Source organism: Nyctibius grandis, chromosome 12 (genome assembly GCF_013368605.1).
Source record: "Nyctibius grandis isolate bNycGra1 chromosome 12, bNycGra1.pri, whole genome shotgun sequence".
Lineage (NCBI taxonomy): Eukaryota > Metazoa > Chordata > Aves > Nyctibiiformes > Nyctibiidae > Nyctibius > Nyctibius grandis.
In genome coordinates, this window is record NC_090669.1 from 18,339,390 (window position 1) to 18,359,673 (window position 20,284).

A 20,284-nucleotide genomic window follows, 5' to 3' on the forward strand; every position below is an offset into this window, starting at 1 on the left:
CATAATGCAAACACACTCTTTTAACAGGAGAGGATTAAAACATCTAGCAAGGGACTATTTTCAGTTCTTCTCCTTGTCACCATACGGTGGTTTTACTCTTCAGTTTTCTGTGAATATGAGTTATGCATGAGCTATGAAGTGCAGAGTTGTAGAATGAGAGCACAGGAGACCTGCCATTACGTTTGCCACATCAATGGTTTCAGTTTTTTCAATGTTCTTGCCCTGTTCAGGAATTGAAGGCTTACATTTGGACAGTGGCCGTAGAAAGTTGTCCTAGATTACCCTCTTCTGAGAGAAGAGATATTGTTGCATGTTTTTCATGAATTCTTGCCAACATCTGAGAAGGCATAATTTAATTTCTGATCGGTCCCACTGGATTTGCAAATTTACTGTTCCGTTTGCAGGAGTTGTATGTTGCTAGAAAAAAGGAACAACATGGCAAATTTTTTATGTGCACGAGCCTGGCCAACTGAGCAAGTTAGATCAGAAGTGCAGCTTTTGCTGCATGAATGTCTGTTTTCTGGGCAGTGATCTGCCTGGGCTTGGTTCTGACAACACGGTGAAATGCCAGGACTGGAACACAGTACAGAAACTGGGGCACCTGATTTTGAGTCTTAGCATCTGATTCACTGGGGGCTGGATTTTCCTGGGCTTGATTCGATTGCTCATGGGAATTGGGGAAAGGAAGACTCATGTTACCTTATTAAATTCTCAGGTTTCACTTGTGATTTAAATGATATCCCTAGAGCATTTAGGGGCCATTCAGGAGAAAAGGGAAGATGCATGAGTGTGTACTTCTTATTTTCCATAATGCAGTTGCATGTGGCTATACCTGGTTTACTCTACTTTCATGTTTACATAACTCAAAGGGCCGTCTTTTAGCCTCTTGAATTCTGTCTGTAGTCTGAATTCACACCTTTGATGCTTTGCTTTGTGGAGAGCATTAGGCTTGGTTACAGCTCAAGACAAAAGTGTTAGCCTCTGATTAGTCACATAGAGCATATCACCTGAATCATCTCCATCCTCAGCCTGGTTCAGTCTCAGCCTTCTTAAAGCTGTGGTGATGGTTGAGCTGCTGATTTCTGTCTCCAAATAATGTCACTGCGTATTAATGTATGTCATTAATTGATTAAAATGGTTCTTGAGGCAACTAAGACCTCAAGGAGTCCAAGGGTCAAGTATAATGGTGTAGAAACTGATGATCATCTGTGTCTGACTTGGCTGGAGTCATCTCTGGGAATGGTCTGATAGCTTGCATCCAAGATTCCTGTAGAATTGTCATTTCAAAGGCATTTTAATTAGGTGTTGTGGAGAACAATTGTGTGATGTAGATTATTAGGGAAAAAATAAATTCCATAAAGCTTCAGTCACTGTGGGTTTTCCTTTTTCCCCTGGACCTTCAGCAATTGTGGACTGCATCAGGATACGCAGAACAGATTTGAATGCTGTTAAGAGGAGCAACAAAGTCAAAGGTAGCATTCATCCTGCAGCGACTAGTGAAATGTATGATTTTTTTGTGTGTGTATGCCTTAAACACCATTTTTTTCGCCAGTAGGAGTGGCATCTTCAGCTCTTCTCATCCAATATTTTAGTGGTCTCACGTGGCTGTTTATGCTTTTGTGTCTCGTAAGGCTGATAGCTCTCATAACGTGCCTTGTCAATAGCTCTGTGTATTTGTCATGGCAGTGTTGACAGCCTGTGGTACTTAGTTCTCAGTGAGGACAATACAGTTGCCATTCTTCTTTGTCCTAGTATGATTTTTTTTTTCCTGCTAGGAAAACAGAATGGACGCAGCATTAGTCAAGGACTGTAGTTTTTAACGCCTGAGAAGAAACATTGTGATTGTCTAATCTGACGTCTTCAAAACCTCATCCAGTGAGTTTTGCGTTGACTTGTAATTTGCAGTTCGCTAGCTTTTCATTCCGTTCATGAAAGAGTGAGGGAATAGGTGACAAGTTTAGGGACTGAATCTCAGTTCTTTACTCACGCGATGAAGGTTGTTGCAACCACTGGTTGCTTGTCTCAAAAATACATCTGCAGGATCTGGACTTATAAATGAAGTGCACCAACAGTTTTCCTAATGACTTGCTCAAGCTGCTCTTAGTTACTGAAGGACAGAGTTATGTCTGACTTTCTTCACACGAGTCAAGCCTAGTGCAGCCACTGAAATAACCGATTTGGTGCTTCATGATGCAGCCTTTGTTCTTGAAAGTACCAAGGCCTGTGTTCATCCTGAAGACGGGACTCTCTAGGCAATGTGATTGAATCTTGTGTGCATCTGCAGCTGTGTATTTAGAGTTAGATATAACACTTACGGACTGGCAACAATGTATTTAATCTAACGCTAAATTACTGCCAGGGTTACACGTGTGGGCCGTGTTTTAAGAAGTGCTGTTGGAATTCAGTGACATCTACAGTACCCCTGCTGCCATGGGGGCATTGCTGCTCCATCGCTGCCTCTTGCAGGGGTCACAGCAGCAGGCTGGAACATTGTGTTTCCATCTCGTGTAATAACCTCCCGAATGAATGATACACTGGAAAGGAACTGAAAATATTGATGAAAATACTAATAAAAATAAAAGAATAGAGGGGCTGATGGCTAGGTATATCTTCCTTGTAACTGGGTGTGTCGAGACAGTGTGCTTAGATGAGACAAAAAAGAAAATGGGAGCCAAGATGGGAATTTCAGAGGTGTGGTTTGTCTGGCACTGGCGTTTGTGGCTGAGCTTGTAATGCTCCGATATGCACAAGATACGCTTGTAGGCAGTTGCACCATTGAAAATGTGACGCTCCTTCATGCCTAATCCTTGCATCACGGGAACGGCTCTGGATGTACAGTAAAGCCTTTGATCTGTACTTTGAGGGAGGTATTGGCAGAAGGTTATTAGGATTGGCTGCAGAGGTGTTAGGATGTGGGTCAAACTGAAATTTTATATTGGTACTTTGGATCTGAGTCTGATTTTTTTTTTTTTTTTTCTATTTTGCAAAGAGCAGGATTTGAGGTTAAGGTTCTGAACTTGAATCTGAAGCAGAGAAGCATATTCCTCAGTTGTTCTCTGAACTTTTGAGTTTGGGTCTAGTGATCCAAAATCATGGAAAACGTTGGGAGTATTTGGAAATAATCTGCTACAGCATTTACAGCACTGAATTTGGTTTTGGTTTCTGTCTTTTTCATTTCCAGTAAGAGCTGGTAATTTGTTGCAAGGAAACAAGAACAGAAATGGATTTGGAATTCAAAGATACATATTTTTAAATTATATATTTTTCAGAAACAGAAAGCAAAAAGGTCTTTCTCAGCAGGATGCAGGCTAGAGAAAAAGGCAGAGGTTACTTTATTGTGCAAGCTTGATATTGCCTTTCCAATAGTAATACTTCCCTAAAATGCCTTGATAATGTCTAGTTGAAGCTTGCTGATCGCTCGGGCCTTTTTCAGAGGTTAACACGGATGCTGTACCTTACTTTAAGGTGCTTTGTATTTAACCTTTATCTCTGGAGAAATGATTGATAAACAATCTCTATATTAAGCATTCTTTAAATGTTATCTGGGAAAATGTAAGTAGGAAAATGAAGCTGTTACATTCTTGATGCTCAGCCCTTCTTACTAATTCTGCTCTGTTTGTTTTTCTGATAAGTCAGATTTTTCTCTGTAGTTGCCAACATAACAGTGCAGTGAGATTCTGTTAATGCTGTAGTAACATGTAGCCAAAGCAGCTGGGAGGAGGAAAGCTGGTATTAACAGTAAGTTGGTGTATACCTTTTGTTCAGCCCTGTTTAGTGAGAGTTGAGTTTATTAAATAAAATATTAAGAAACTGAAAGATGAGGAGCAAATCTGTGGGCAGTTCAGTGCGAGTGGCTGGTTGTACGTGAGGGCTGGCCTGTTGTGCCCTTGCTCCTCTGCCCTCGGGGCAGCAGGACAGGGGTGTAACGCAGAGCGGTCCTTGGCTGGAGGGGACCTGGCCAGAGCGGTCCTTAGCTGGAGGGGACCTGACCTGGGGTTGAGAGGGAGCAGGGCTTTTCCTTGGTCACCGTTAGGACTGTGTGCTGTGCAGCGGCGGTGTCATACGGTAACGTGGTGGTATTTGTGGATTTTAATTACACAGAGGAGGGCGGGAATGGTTATCCTTTTTTCCATTCCTGCCTCGGGTAAAGCTGATGCAAGCAGAAGTGGGCAAAACCCGTGCTGTGTATTCAGGTATACAGCGCAAACGTACGTCTTAAGATGGAAGCTTTTGTATTCTGCTAAAACCAAAATGCCGTAGAGGGGAAGGAACTCATGTTTTCATCGATGTTTGGAGTCCATGTCATAACTCTCAATAGTAGTTGAAAGCCCATGGTGGTTTGGATTCAGATTTACCATTAAATGTTAATGTACTTTGGTAGTATTGGCTTTCTGATAGCTTTCTGTTGAAAAATCTGTGGCTAGCTTAACTTTGGGCAAACAGTTTGCTGAGGACCGTTCAGATTTCCTTGGTAGAAATTTTTTGGACTAATAGCAATAACAGTTTGGTTGTTGAGGTCAAAGCTCTGAAATGCTGTGCTTCTTTTGCCTTTTCCTCCCTGAGTGGACAACTCAGTCTACAAAGTTGTGTTCACAGTATTTAAGGTTTTATAGAAACGAGCTATTTCCTTTAGAGATAGTAAATAAATTAACAAAATAATCTTGACAGAGGGAAAGGATGTTGCTGGAGAATTATGCATGGGAAAGAAGACTTGACAGTGTAATTGAGCTTGAAAACCAAAATGTAATTGCCAAGGGTGGGAGTGAAACCTGCAGCCATTGTGCTGACACAACCTGAAGGTCTCGCTTGTCTAAAAGGCAGGAATTATTTTAAAGCAGATTTTGATATGAAACTGGAAGGGTGGGGGGAAGTCAACCTAGTCTAGAATGCAAAGCTGCTTTGTTGGGAGGGTGTTTTTTCACTGAGCATATAACTCTCAAGTGATATTGTATAAGCCATCTCTATGCTAATAGGTGGTGTACTACGTAATTTTTCCCTTTAAGCATAGCATTGTGGCCATCTTTATGGTCTGAGAATATAAGTAAGGCCAAGTAAATAAGCAGAGAAAATCCGGAAAGCCATCTGATTTTTCCCGCAGCCTGGGAAGCACTTGTGTTGCTTCTCACCTTCAGATGTGCATCAGTGGCTGCTGGCTGGGTAAGTAGCTGTTTTTTTCTGAAATTGCATCACCTTAAGACACATCTGCATGGTCTGGTGTGTTGTGCCTCAGCCTGGTCACTTGAAACAGCAGCAGGGAGGGCATGGACCTCTGTTTCTTTGCCCATCTGTAAGCCCTGTATCAGAGGATACAGAGGAAATAAGCGAATGTGTCTTGCTGAGGGCTGAATCATCCAGTTGGAACAGAAAATACTACTGGAGGACTAGGGTGGTTTAGTTTTCCAAAAGACAGTGTGAGAGAGAAGAGCAGTGTGTGATGCATTAGTGTCTGATAAACAAGGCTTCTCTGGAAACACATCGCTTTGGAGCTGCATGCATCACGGTCCCTTGGCGGGGACTATTGCAATTCCTTGGAATTCTTCTCCAGCCTTTCAGGAGCCTCCCAGAGAAAAGGGTTTGCCAGTTTCACAGGGCCTGATTGTAGGGTTGCTCTTTGTTCTGCTTTTCAAAGTGTGTCTCTTGAGATGATGATACGACACCTTTCATAAGCAGATGCCCATGCTTCACTTTAGGCACTCTTATTTAGCAATCTTGAAAAATAACTTACTAGGCTAATTAATGTTCTATTGAAATAAAAAATTTGCTAGTTAGGTATGCCGGTTTCATACCACTTCATTGTCTGTGAGCACAACATCTTTGCAATTCTAGCTAAATATTTAATTAATAATTTTTTTTTAAACCAAAGAGAAAGTGTCATTTTAAATACTTCATTGTATCCTTTTGTATAGTAAGGGAGCTTAGGAAGGTAATTTGTGTTCTAACTGGTGCTCTGTGTCCTCTCCGTTATGCATTTACCAGTCAACTGACACTTTTCTCAAATATTTACTCTGATATTTCACTGCAGTTGCCCTCTCCTTCATTCCCTCACCATCTCCCTTCCATGGAGGTATCGCACATATTTCGGTTACCCTCTATTTAAATAGCAACACTCCCTTCCAGTACAAACAGTCAGTCATTAAACAATGAGGAAGACCAACAGTGGAGGAGGTTATGGGTGGGACCAGGAGTGTGCAAGCACAATTTTGCAGACTTCCTGCTGAAGAAAAGAAAAGGGCGCTCCGCTAGTGTCAGGGTGTCATTCTGTAGTGCTGATAGAGACGTGAAAGCAAGAGGAAATCACTGCTGCAGACACGAGAGCTGGATCTCACTTAAAGTTAACCAGAATCAACCAGGTTGAAAGAGACCTCTAGGATCATCGAGTCCAACCACTGCCCTGACACCACCCTGTCAACTAGACCATGGCACTAAGTGCCATGTCCAGTCTTTTCTTAAACACATCCAGAGATGGTGACTCCACCACCTCCCTGGGCAGCCCGTTCCAATGTCTAATAATCCTTTCTGAGAAGAAATGCTTCCTAATGTCCAACCTGAACCTCCCCTGGTGAAGCTTGAGGCTGTGTCCTGTTGTCCTATCGCTAGTTATGTAGAGCCATCCAATTTATTGTTGAAGGTAGGACACGTGAAACAAAACACTGGCACTTTAACCATGTTTTCCCATTCCTCCTGTAGCAGAAGGTGATTCCAAGTGGCTGTGACTCATCCTCAGGAGGTCCCTGTTTTTTTCACCTAACAGCAAGATTTTAGTGAGACTATCCTTAACAGCATATAGCTTTTTTAAAGGCTCTACTCCATGTCCTTTCTCTTTATGTAGTGTACAGCAGAAGGCTTTATTAGTATTTTGCTGGGAACTCAAGACCTGATCATTTTTTTCCAAAAAAGATCAGAATAAGACAATCCCTGTTGGGAATTCAGATGTGTAGTTGAGTTGCTGCACTCCCTGTCCTGTACTTATTCATCACACTGAGATTTGATGTGGCATCCTGGGAACTGCAGAGTTAAAAGTATATTAAAAAGAAAAAAATTGTTAACGGAAACCATTTGACTACTACAGTGTCCACAGGTTTCATGACTCTACAGGTAAAAGGCATGGACATGATAAATAGTGTTGAGGAATGCTTATTTAAATGAAGAACGAGAACTTAATATATTAGCACACTTATGCTATGTTTAGTTTTGCAACAATTTAATTTCTAATTCTTGTAGATAAAATGTAGTAAGAAATGAGCTGGGATGTGCATTAAGAAGGTGGTGAGAACTGTCAGGATTGCAGAGCTCATGAGTCAAATTCTGGATTTCTAATGGGACGTGGGGTCCTGAATAGCTCAGCTTCTTAACCAATTGAGTATTTTTTACTTGGATCACCTTTCAGGTTAAACTTCACATGCACAGGTGATAGAGGTGAATGTATTGCTTCTCTTACAGCTGCCTTCAGCCTTTTCAGGTTGTAAAACCCTAAAATTTTCCATGGGAGGTGCAGATCCTTGCACAGCGGATGTGACCCTACTGATAACAAATGCGGTTTCCTTCTTCACCTTTTGTTGACCTACTAGAGATAATGAACCACAGGCCTTTGGAGGTCTGTAAACCAGAAGTAAAAACCACTGTAAGTGCAAGGACAATATGCAATAGAAACATGCTATTGCCGTTACCTAAACCAGTTCTGAAAAACACAACTGAACAGATATCTCCTGTTTGTGGTCATATCAGTTTGGCCACATTTCCAGTTATTTAACAGACTCATTATTTTCCGGGTGCCAACTTTGTGTTTGAAATCAGCTGATGATCTTTCACTTCCAGGTCTCAGGGCTGCCCCTGGTTAAACTAGTCATTACAGGGTGGCATTTTCGTTTAGCATACATTGTGTCTTGCTTGGTCTGAAATCCTTACGTCCAACCCTTTCTCCTCTCTCTGGTTTATCAGCATTTGGTACATTTCGTAGTGTGTGACATGGCTGGTTTATTGAAAGAGAATTGAAAATAGAGAGTGGCCTTGGCTCAAGAACAGCTTGTGGATGTGGTTTTGTTTTCTGTCACATCATCGTTGCTATGGTGACTTAGCAAAGATCTGTTTAGCAGTCACTGGATGTTTCATGTTCTGGGCAAAAGTTAGGGATTTTCCAATATTCCTCTAGCAGTTGTTTTACAGAAGTACGTGTGTGTATAGTCTTCTGCAATAAGTCCCTGCTGCTCTTGTTACTTATTGCTGCTTCTGTGAGAAGGTGTGTAACTGCTGTATTTTGGCTGGTGGTGTCCATTCCTTCCTGAAGTAATTTCAAGGAAGGTGGATAAACAACCTACTCATCTCGTCAAGGTTATTGAGTATTTCCTCCTCAGGAGGGATGTCACTGAGTGCAGTGATAAATGCAAAAGGATGGAGAACATGAGTCCTGCTAAGGAATGGTCCTTCTTAGAATCGGTTATGCAATTTTGGAGGAGGAGCTGCTTCACATGGTTGGAGTCAGGAAGTCTGAGCTCTTTTCCAACATCTCTCGGGCTTCTCATGTCACCTAAGGCATGATTAAGCGCGTGGTGTAGCTATAACCTTAACTGAGATTTTCTTCTTCTAGGTTGGTAGGTAGGGGATAGTAATTCTTCTCTTCAAGTTCCCTATGTTCATTGGGAGGGGTTGAAGGCTGCAGCGCACGCTTGGAGAATCTCTGCTCCAAGCAGAGGTGCTCCACCTGGCCAGTGAGTCGGGCCACCGTCTGTGAAAGTCTGCCCGTGTTTGGTGGGTTGCGTCAAACGCGGCTCCCTCCCCGTCCTGCTCCCGATCACTGGCTGGGAGCAGCCTTCCTGCCCGTGGGCAATGATCTGGTGGATTTGGCCACCATCTTGGTGGCAAGCTGTGGTCAGCCTCCAGCTCCGCAGTGAGGCAGGTGCGCCTTGAAGCACGTTCTCATCCCTGTTAGCAGAGGTTTGAAAGCAGGAGACAAGGTTTCTTACATAGACTTGACCTCAGAGACAGCTTTTTGGACACCAGCACCTCATCCAATTAAGCATTCATCACTACTGGAAGTCCCAGTGGAGTTTCCGTTGTCATGCTGGCCTAGCCAGAGAGAAGGGGTTCATTTCTTATGGGCTACTTAGACAGGGTCAGCTTGATGATGGACATCTTTAGAAAGTCTTCAAGATACGGATCTTATTTTACTCCCAGAAATCCAAGTAGTTTTGTTGGTAAAATAAACTGAACGCTCGTAAGTGCTCCTTCAGCTGGGTTTGACAGTAAAAGACAAAGATCTCCTCATTTAAAAAAAAAATTCTATATGCATTTCAACTAACATAATTAATAAATTTTTCCTGCTTATTTGACTCTCCTGTCATGGTACATATCCCATAATATGACCTTATTTTCCCTTCTTCCTAATGATGAACTTCTGTTCTATGCTTTAAACTTATTTCAGATCTGAATTAATTTGAAGTTCTTCCCTCTGATGGTGTCTTCTGCACCAGTTTCACAGATTTTGTAGCTCATATGTCTGAACGTTGGGAGCAGTTTTTTCTTGTCAGCTCTTTGATGATGGCCTGTCCGTTTTCTGTAGCTCCACAGAACTGATACTTCAGTCCCACTGCAGATGGGAAGGGTTTCTGTCTGCACGGTCTGGGGTAATCTGTTTTGTACTGACAGCTCTTACATTTTTATCAGTTTTGTACGGTTAATTAATGCAACAGCCTCCAGTCCCAGTTGTCTTAAATATTTAGAGGCAAGAAAGAGACTTATGCACATTTTTGCTGCAAAGCTATATTTTCTTGAATTTCTGAGTTAAATTCCCAGCTGGTATAAATCAGTGAAGTTCTACTGAAGTCTTCTGGATGATCAGTTCAGCTGAGGATCTGGCATTTCTTAATTAAATCATGTCACTTACTGAAGCTGAGCTGTTTTGCACAGAGCATGTGACAGTTGCTGCTGTATTTTTGTGTAGAGAAATATGGGATATATTTCTACTATCTCTTATCTCTATGTAGCTATAAAGAAAGACAGGGGTGTGTGTGTACATTTATGCACACACACACATGCATGTTTATACACACAGTCACCCACACACAAATAACTGTGGTAGGAAACCCCCTCCCTCTTTTTCCTGTCATTAGTTACGCACTAATATACTCTAGATTTCAGCTGACATGGATGGGTAGAGCCTTACTGAAGATTTGGGCCACTGTGTCCTAATTTGTTTCCATGTATCAAAAAGCTTCAAAAACAAACGAAGAAATTCCCACCAAGCATCACTACCAAACTTGGAGACACTTGCGAACAAAGCAGCTCCAAGCAGAGATAGTTTAGATTCACCCCATGGAGAGGTCCCTTCCCCACAGGTCCCTGGATTAAGCACCCTCTTCACCCAATGTAGTCCTACTCCTGATGCCCAGAGCAAGTGAGGTCTCTTCTTATGGTGCAACACATGAAACCGCCTACTTATCAGGAGGGGTGGGAAGGGAATGGTGATGATGGCAGGCCAGGGGTCTGGGAGGTGTGATGGATTAGATGAGAAAGTGTTCCATGGAAGCTCAGAAATTCCTTTGTGCAGCTTTGGGGCAGAGTTGGGTGTCTCCCCGCTCTTAGTCTTTCTGTCTGTTTTCTTATCACGTTAATCTCTGTCAGATTAACATTGACTTTAAACTCTTTCAAGTCATTATGACAAGTGAGCATGGCAGTAAATTCTTCCATATCAAGAGTGAGATAAATTGTACTGTGCTGCATATTATGGCGTAGTACTACTAATTGCTTAACTTGATAAATGTCTTCTGATAGGTTATATAGTTAATGAACAAAGATGTTAATTGCTCTTATCTGAAATAGCTACATTTGCAGGGGTGTTCTCTGGAGCCATGGATGTCTCCTAACAGAGATTTATTTCAAATCATCCATTGTTTTCAGCAGTTTCAGAGTCCATTACCCTTCAGTGTGCTGACTGAATAGTCTCCACCCCCATCAAAGTTTTGAGAGCAATCAACTCTTCTTACATGTTATTCAGCAAGACTGAATCTTATTTGGGTATAGAAAACTTCCATGTAATACAGTATGCTCATCGTCCTGGGCTACAGCAGCACGGCTCATTCTTAAGAGCAGCCAAGAGAGAAATAAGTACCTGACTGTGGAAGAACAAGGGTCTGGAATAGCCCCGTTCCCCCCACCATCTGGAGTATTTAATTGGGAAAATCATTCTTCATTGTTGTTGTGTTGGTGGGAGTTGTCCGACTAAATATGTTTTAATGCACATAACCATCTCTATTTGTAGAACTCATTTTTTTCTAGATGCTTTCTTTGGAAAATATGCAGCTGAAGATTTAGTACATTATTATATGAGTGAGTGCATACAGGCCTCATTAACAATGGATGTCATGTTTATTCTTTCCTTTTTAGAATTTCCCATGGAAACAAGTGGGCAGATTTTTGCATTATTGAGTAGTCTGCTGCTGCCGCCTTTTCCCAGAAATGCTAAGGGAAAACTAGCCTTACCCGTGAGCCTACATGTTCTTCCAGTTTTGGGAGCACTGGATTCCCCTAAGATTTGATATATAGTAGGTTTTGGTGTGTGGCTATTCTGGTAGAGAGTTGTTTCAAAGCTGTATGATTAATAAATCTTTGTGGAACTGAAAAAAGACAAAGTTCTCACTGAGGTTGAAACATACCTGATTTCCCAGCGGAGAAGTTGCATGTTTCGTTAGGAGGCTAAAGGCTAATGTGAAGAGAAAAATGTTTCCTTTACTTAGGGTTTTTGTTTGTTGTAATAAATTCCATTTTCGTTTATGAGTCTCTTACAGTTTTTCAGAACATGTTTAAGAGCAAACAGCCAGAAGTTAAAACGGCAACTGTAAATCTGTAAGCTGACATATGTGGATTCTCTGGCCAAGGTTTCCTAAGTCAGGATTAATTTTACAGAGTGAACAAGAAAAGTGCATTATCTTGCGTCGTTTGATAGATTTCAGACTTTGCCAAGAAATATAAATCTCCTTTCAAAAATGACAGCTATAAAAATAAGGATTATTATTTTCTTAAATAAACGCATTTTCAACTGAACTTGATGTATTACTGCTCAAAGATGCTGTGGCTTTAGACTGTCTCATACCAATAATTAGACTGAAATATTCGGGTCCTCACTGCTCACTCCCTTCCCCATGATATGCAGCCTCCTAAATTACATTAACATACTAGTTTCTGTTTCACATTAGAAGTGGGGCTGAAGGAGCTACAAAGTAATCTGGCAAAACATGGATGGGTTCCCTGATGTGCCTGATGCCACAGCCAGACAAGCGCTTGTATGGGCAGAGGCAAAGTGGGTGGATGGAGGTGGGAATGCTGCTTGAGGCTAGTATTGATGCCAGATGCTTTGTGGTGACCCGCTGAGGATCGGTCTCATTCTAGGTATTTTCAAATCTCTGAATCCACGTTTCTGGTCTTTGTTGTTCTGATTTGAATTTCCCATGGAGTGACCTGGGGGTGAGAATGCAGCTCCTGGGGGTGTGTGCAAGCAAGACCAGCTGGGACATGAGAACGTGCAACACTTGCACTGCTTATTGACCACAATGATTCACCATTATTGACGTTTGCATACCTGAACGTCAAAATAGCCTGTCTTTTAAGAAGAACCAGTGACTCAGGCTGTGGTTTTACCTCAGGCCATTTCCTGGTAAACGGCTGAGCTGTGCTTGGTCTTGTGAAAACACAACTGGGGAACACGGCTCTGTCCTCGTGTCTGTGTGTGCACGGGGATTAGGGAAAGGACAGCTTTCTGTGGGGCTGACCTTCACTTCATTAGTGTCGTGGCCTCTCAGTGAGGAGTACCGTAGCTTGTGAGGTCTGGGAAGCCTCGGATCCGATGACAGCTCGGTTTCAGTGCTGCATCAGAGTGTTTCTGCACAGCCCTAATGTGGGAGTGTGGTCTTCGGTGTTTGACAGCATCTAGAAGCACAATTTCAGGGAGCTCTACACAGTGATAAATCACTTCGCTTTAGACTTTTGATTGCAAAACGGAGGTGAAGCTGCCTGTAGCTGGTGTTTTCAGAACTGAAAATATTTCACTTCCTACAACATGATGTTTTTAATGAAAACAGAAACAATGCGTATAATGTTGCTTGTAGGGATTAAAGTAGGCTTGGGCTATTCATTTTTTGAGTGAGATAGCAAACAACTGTAGTAAAGGTAAAGTGTGCGAGGTATGGCTAGATAGAAGGGACAGAAGTGGGATCATATGAGTGCTGTATAAACCACCTCGCTGACATAATGCTTTCGTTTGGAGAGGTTAACCATCTGTGTAATTCCATGCTATGGTTTAGGTAGTCTTCCCATCCTTTGCAGACTGCAGAACTGTGTGTTCCTCCCTTCTTCTTAACAAAAAGGACTGTCTGGTGAGAAGAAGTTATGCCTGAGATGAAATCACTTGTATGTGTCTACAGAGCTGTGATTGAACTGCATCAGTTACCTTTAGTGCTGTTTAAGTGGATGGTTTAAGGTATAAAAGAGGCTTCTCTTGGGAACGGATTCTGTGAGAATTCTTCAAATCCTCTTTGAAGTTAATGGAGGGTATTGAGGGCAGTGAGCACCTTCTTAAGAGAGAAATTTAAATTGCTTTGATTCATTTCATTTTATATTTGCATCAGCTGGTTCTGGATTTCTCCCTTCTTCAGTCTTTCGGAGCATGTTTTTGATAACTTTGCCTTCTGAGCGTACTAGTTTTTATGCTGGCTGTTTTTATATTTTTGCCTGACTGTTGTAATGCTGATTGCTGAAGGATCTTGGGCCTTTGGCTTCCTGTGGAACGAGATAATTACTCTCCAGTAGGCAACGCATGACGTACGCTATCAGCGTTAAGCCACTGGGATTCCAGTCACTAGTGTAGAACAATATTGTGGGTAAATGAATAAGCAGAAGTTTATCATACTTCCTGCACAACAAGGTTTTCGTTAAAGAGACAGCGAAAAATGTTTTCAGCGAGGGCTAGTGTAAAATGAACGCTGGCACAACAAATGTTACTGAACAATATGTTAAAAGTTCAGTTCCCTGGCTCGCTGGGGTTTTCTTGCTGAAAAGGCAACTGACTTTGTAGCAGCAAAGGTGGAGGACAGAGGGCCATCATTGCATTGTAGCAGATGACGTTTATGGCCTTGTGAACATGTATGAAGTGTATAATTTCCAAGTACGATTTCCAGATGCACCACCTACTTAACTTATGGAAGAAAGTGGTACCAAAAAGAAGTAGCGCTGTTCCAAATGCAATTTGCTTACTTCACACTCGCCCCCAGGAATCCTGTGTTGTGATTTTAAGAATTGGCCCTGTTTGACCCTGAAATAGATGTGGCTTCTCCCTTGCCTTCTTTATTTCAAGACTGTCAGTTAAAAATAACTTATGTATTGGGCACAGTGGGAGTAAGTTTGAGAAGTTTAAGTTGTATGTAAAACAGTAAGAAAATAATTCATAAACGTAATGAGCTCTATTCTCTTGCAAGATATGGCTAACCCAAGGGTTTATCCACATGGTGGGATTAATCAGCATTTTTGTATGAAAATAGTTTCTCTGCCGTAGCAGTACTGAGCAGTTTGCTTACGCTATAGCAAAGCGGAATAAATGATGTCTTTGAGGACCTCTGTTAAATACTCAAATTACTCAAACAACATGAAGACTTGCATAAAGTACGGTGTATGTACGCATGCTCCGTAGAGCTGTATCTCTGTGTATTTACTTATGTTTAGGACATAATTTTACGTGTGCTTGCGTATATACATTTATATTCGAGCTTATCTCAAAGTTAATTGTACTTCTGTAATGCCTAAGAATTATGGGGATACTAATAAGGAGTTTCATGTTTAACTTTGTTTCCTTGCTACTATCAATTTATGTTGTACATGTAATTGCAAAGCACAGTTACTTATTTATGTTTTAATTGTGACTTTCACTTTAAACTGGGCATCAGCAGTCTGTGCAGGAAACCAGTACTTACGTATAGGCTGAGATGAGTAGGTTGGTTGCTCTGCTTTCGCTTGAGTCTAAAAGCTGAGGGCTGGATCTTTGGAGCCCCAAGAACCACTGTCAAATGTATCAGTCTACATTTTGATGATGTGCTCGATCAACCTTGCAGCCAGGGAGAAGAACAAGAACACGTGGAATAAAACAACCTTAATATAGTACACTGCTGTTGTGGCTGTGTGATTGAGATGCTTCTTCGCACATTGATAGCACGTGCACGGCCAGACCCTTTCATAGCTCAGTTCAGCTTGAGATTAGGCTCCACTGATTTTTGGATGCAGAACACATGTAGTTTGACATTTTTGTATTTCAGGCACCTAGGTCTGGCATGGTTTTGTTTTTATGCGAGTGATCTTAACGCTTGAACAAGTTGGATGAAGGTGGCTAGATGGATCCCTCCATTGAATGGCCTGTATAGGAATTTTGCTTTCCAATTAGATATTTTGCAGATATTTTTCAACACAAAGAGTAATTTTGATAGTCCAGTTCTTACTTTGAAATTGTGAAACTTCTGATGACTAAGTAAACATTATTTTTCTTCTCCTTTGTTTTCTTGCAGCCAACTGGGTACATGGAAAACTCCATTTCCTACAGTGCTATTGAAGATGTTCAACTGCTCTCCTGGGAGAATGCCCCTAAGTACTGTTTACAGCTTACAATCCCAGGGGGTACTGTCTTACTGCAGGTACAGTAAACACAGAAGTACAATTTTCTTTCTCTCTTACTATGAATCTCCTTTAATGTCTGTTTGCTATGCATGAATTCTTAATTAGATGGACTCAGAAAAGGCAGAGAACTCAGTGCTGTCAAATTACCTAACCACCAGAAAATTTGCTCAGGGTGGTAGCTCTGAAACTCTTCATGTTGTTTGACAGAATGGAAATTTTGGGCCACAGTTGGTTAAATCTTCTTGCTGATTTTGTGCATCAAAATAGTGCTCTGTGAAAAGGCACATTGATGCAGGCCTGGAACAATTGTATTTTTACATATAGTCCTATTCCTGTATGAAAAGTTAAAAATGTCATCCTTCAATTCATATTGGAAACCCATAACTTGCACTGGAACTGACAGGTATCTTTTTTAAAAAGATAAATTCTATCTTCACTGGAAGATTTCAGTATATTTGTATGGGTATCTACATATGCTAGTTCTCTAAGTGTTATTTTCAAACAGAAGACACTATGTTTACGTTATTCCAGATTTCTTCATCCACTTGTGAGGCTTTGTAGGACTCCTTAGGTCATTGCAAGTTTTAGTGACAGAAAAGCATTCCACAGCACTGAGCTTTGAACTGCTTTAGAACAGGAAAAGAGAAGCAACTGAAAACCCAACTGCTTGGCCCCCAAAGGACTTTGAACAGGCATAACTTGGAAAAGACTGAATTGACTCCAACTTAAATCCTATCATAGTTCTGAGCGTTGTTTCAAAGACAGTTTGTTACCTGTTACCCTTTGGGAATTTACCTTTTCAGTTGAATATACAGCCATTACTATTGTGTATACGGATTTCCGGTAGGTAGGACTGTAAACAGACTGGGTGAGCAATTTCTGCAGAAAATGTGAAGAAAAGATCAGTTTAAACTGTGGATAACTCATGAAAAATTAAAAGGGTATTTTTTTCTTGAAAAAGTATGAACAACTTCAAAGGATTGATCATAACAGAGCTTACGAGTTTGCGTGTGTACACACACACACACACACACACACACTCTTTAACTGTACCACTTCTGCACAGACTGTAGTCCAGTAGATAAAAAGATGGAAATGTACTGAATGGTACAATAGTGACTGTGATGATCATGTCTGCTGGATCATTTGTCTGTGAGAACATGGTATGCAGTACACTGATCCATGGCGCACACTCTAGCGTATAGAATAGAATAGACTGTTTCAGTTGGAAGGGACCTACAGGGATCATCTAGTCCAACTACCTCACCGGTTCAGGTCTCACCAACGATTAAAGCATGTTATTAAGGGCATTGTCCAAATGCCTCTTAAACACTGACAGGCCACCTCTCTAGGAAGCCTGTTCCAGTGTTTGACCACCCTATCGGTAAAGAAATGCTTCCTAATGTCCAGTCTAAACCTCTCCTGGCGCAGCTTTGAACCATTCCCATGTGTCCTATCACTGGATATCAGGGAGGAGAGATCAGCACCTCCCTCTCCACTTCCCCTCCTCAGGAAGCTGTAGAGAGCAATGAGGTCTCCCCTCAGCCTCCTTTTCTCCAAATTAGACAAACCCAAACTCCTTAGCTGCTCCTCATAGGGCATTCCTTCTAGAAGGAATTTCATTGTTTCTTGGTGGTGAATTGTTTGCTGAAGCCCCTGCAGGTTCACAAAGTATGTGGTGCCATCTGAATCTGGGGAGGGTTTAGTCAAAGCTCTTCTGAAATGGCTCTACCTGCATATCATGAGAAAAATTACCCAAGTGGTATCATTCACCAAGGCTAGGTGCCAAGCTGGTCTGTATTTTCCATACTGTAGACTTCTGCAGAGACATGGAACAGCAAAGTTGACTCCTGAGTTGTGAAGCCAATATAGCTAATATTAGGGCCAGCTCTCCTTTGCCTTCATTTGAGAGAGGCTGATGGGTTTGTCCATACGCAGAGCTGTTTACCAGCAGCTCAGAGAACACAGTACTTGACTTCAGCCCTTCACGTGGTTCCTGTGCTTGGGGTTTGGGATGGTTTTGGAATGTCATGAAAATATCATGAGGTTTTGATGATTTTCAACATAGCAAATACACTTTTCACTCTGAAGTGGTTAGAGGTGTACATGGAAACATTCATGGCCACATCCTTTGTTGAGTGTATTTCTGGAGCTCCCTTTCCTTTACTTCACTGGTGTAACCCTGGGGTTTTTCAGCCCTGTAGAAGGGGGCTGCAGCCATTCCCCTATTTTAATCTGAAAATGGTGCAGCTAAGTAAATTTGGGATGACCTGAGAACATCTAACTTTTTGTGGACTCTCCTGGTGCATAGGTGTCATTTGTGTGTCTTTTCACGTGTCCTTGAAGCACAGGCATGTGTCCCATTTGCACATGAAGCGTATGTACATGCCTCTGCTTGGTGCCTAGCGAATTTCTGTGGTTCAAAATGACTTAATGATTTTAGGTGTTACCAAGGAGTGCAGGGAGTCTGAGTTTCAGGCAGGCTGCTGCAAGTCCACCTAAGTCCTGATTCTGTGGTTTCAAAAGCCTCTACTGTGCGTGACATTGGGGAAGGCAGGAAGACGAGCCATGGTTTCCCAACAGCTAGATTAGAGTCCTCATTATGGATGAAATCTTCCTTGCCTAATGTATTAATTGAATTAATTAGAAAGAAACTAATTTGTCAAGTTGGATGATTTTGATTTTTTTCTTGTGATAATTTTGGCTCTGTTTTTTCCATATATTTCCTTAGAGGTGCTAGCATTTATGTTTATATCTGTTCCAACAGCTAGTATAGTTACATGTGCCCTTCCAAATTCTGTTTCTAAGTCTTTATTCTGTGGTTTATGATAGCTGCCTTTATGGGCCTGCTTAATAGGAAACAAGATAAAGTTTGAACCCACAGCTCCCTGCTGAGTTTAAAGGAAATTGGTAGGGTGTGCAGACTTTAATCCGGAGCAGTCTGCTATTTATTTCTTTAAAAAAAACCCAACAAACCAAGCACACAAATAATTATGTTTGTGAGAAAGTAATATCTTAGCGTGGATACTTTGCTATTTTCTTCGAAAAGATCAGTGTCTTTATGTAACCTCATAGGAACTGATAAAGAAGTGGAGTGAGCTGGGCTTCTGTTATGTTTATTGCTGACTGGCTGAGCAGACTAGATCAAATTACTTTATAACTCTATGGGAATTTCAACATAATTGAAAATACAAACTTTAAAAATGTTTTTAGTATGACTTGGTCCTTGGTAGTGTCTCGATTCAGCAAATGTGGCCAGATCAGAGAGAGTATAAAAATAGGTTTCCCTTATACAGCTGTAATGTGTACTCACAAATCCAAAATGATACTAAAAGTTACGTTTAATACACTTGATAAATCCATTTTTTTCATCTTGATTTCTTAAGTAGTCAAGTTCAGAAGAAATTCACTAGTATATGTGACAAAGAGCCTAAGTATCCAAACGACATGTTCACTGAGGTGCTGGGAATTGGAGATGCTGAGAAATTAGCCCTTGCATGCTTCAGTTATTTCCAGATTTCCGAGAGACTTCAACACATTTATGGGAAATTGGAACTTCTGATCTTTTTTGAAATCATTCTGCCCTGCTAGCCTGAGCAGCAGCGTGCTCTGATGTAATGTCCAGCTCTGGTATCAGGAAGTGTATGATAGTGGAACAAGTCAAACGAGTCCAAAACATGTTCCCAGTACTGTTTCCTCTGACTTGCGCTTTTGGTGAAATCTGTCTTTTTTAAAAGACTTGATCTAAATGAGGTTTATATGTAGAAAAATGTTTAAATGGACTGTTTTGACTACCCCCTGATTTATTTCATATTTCCAGTTAATTTCCACTTTATATTTTGATATATGTTTTTGCACATGCTGTACTGTAAATTCTTTAATACTATGGGATACTATTGATGTGGTTTGACATAAAATGAAGCATTTTAGTAGTTCTGAATCACCGGCTTTCCCGATCTTTCATTTTGCAGAAAAATTTAAAATTCCAACTTCTGCTTCACCAGTTTGAAGCAGAAGCAAATTTCGGGCAACTGGCATTTCCCTCAGATGGAAATTCATTTCCAGCAGGCCTTGTGGGAGGATGTCAGCGTGTGGTGTTAGAGCATCCTTTGTGTATTTGTCTGTGTTGGCCACGACAAATGCCACAAGAGAGTCTGAGTCCACGTTCACGTTCTCATCCCCCCTGTCTGCTGTCACCAAGGTCTATTTCTGGCTTATTACTGCACAGTAATGAGTCAGAGAAGGAAGAGTGCCATTACCTTTCTTACATCATCCCGATGTCCTCCCAGAGCAATATTGACCCATCCCAACCTATTTTAACACATGAAATCTGACAAGCAGTGCCGGAGGTGATGCAGCTCCTCTTAGGAAATTGGATCACGATAACAGGACGTGTCTACCTGGGTTTCAGAGGAGGATTTGGTTCTCAGGCTGCAAACAGCTTAGTTGGGGCTGGGATCACATGGAAAAGTCATCTTCGTGTGTGTGCTTCCCACTCAGTGTTGGTTGTATAAGCACAACTGAGCACAGGCGTGTTTCACCACCCGGTGTTGGGGGATTCTCATCTTCCCTTGGTGGAATTATGGACAGTCAGTTTTCTAGACGTGCTGGTGGCTTGTGCTTTCTTTCCTCCTCC

General features: G+C 41.5%; 1 protein-coding gene across 2 annotated transcripts in view; it reads left to right on the plus strand.

The window, feature by feature from the left end:
* The window catches only part of CMIP (c-Maf inducing protein), a 136,349-nt gene that overhangs the window by 57,532 nt on the left and 58,533 nt on the right, over positions 1-20,284 (plus strand). For both annotated transcript variants that reach the window (XM_068411203.1, XM_068411204.1), the window contains exon 2: positions 15,540-15,665. In XM_068411203.1, coding sequence (XP_068267304.1) covers positions 15,540-15,665 — 126 coding nt within the window. The remainder of the gene's footprint in view (positions 1-15,539; positions 15,666-20,284) is intronic.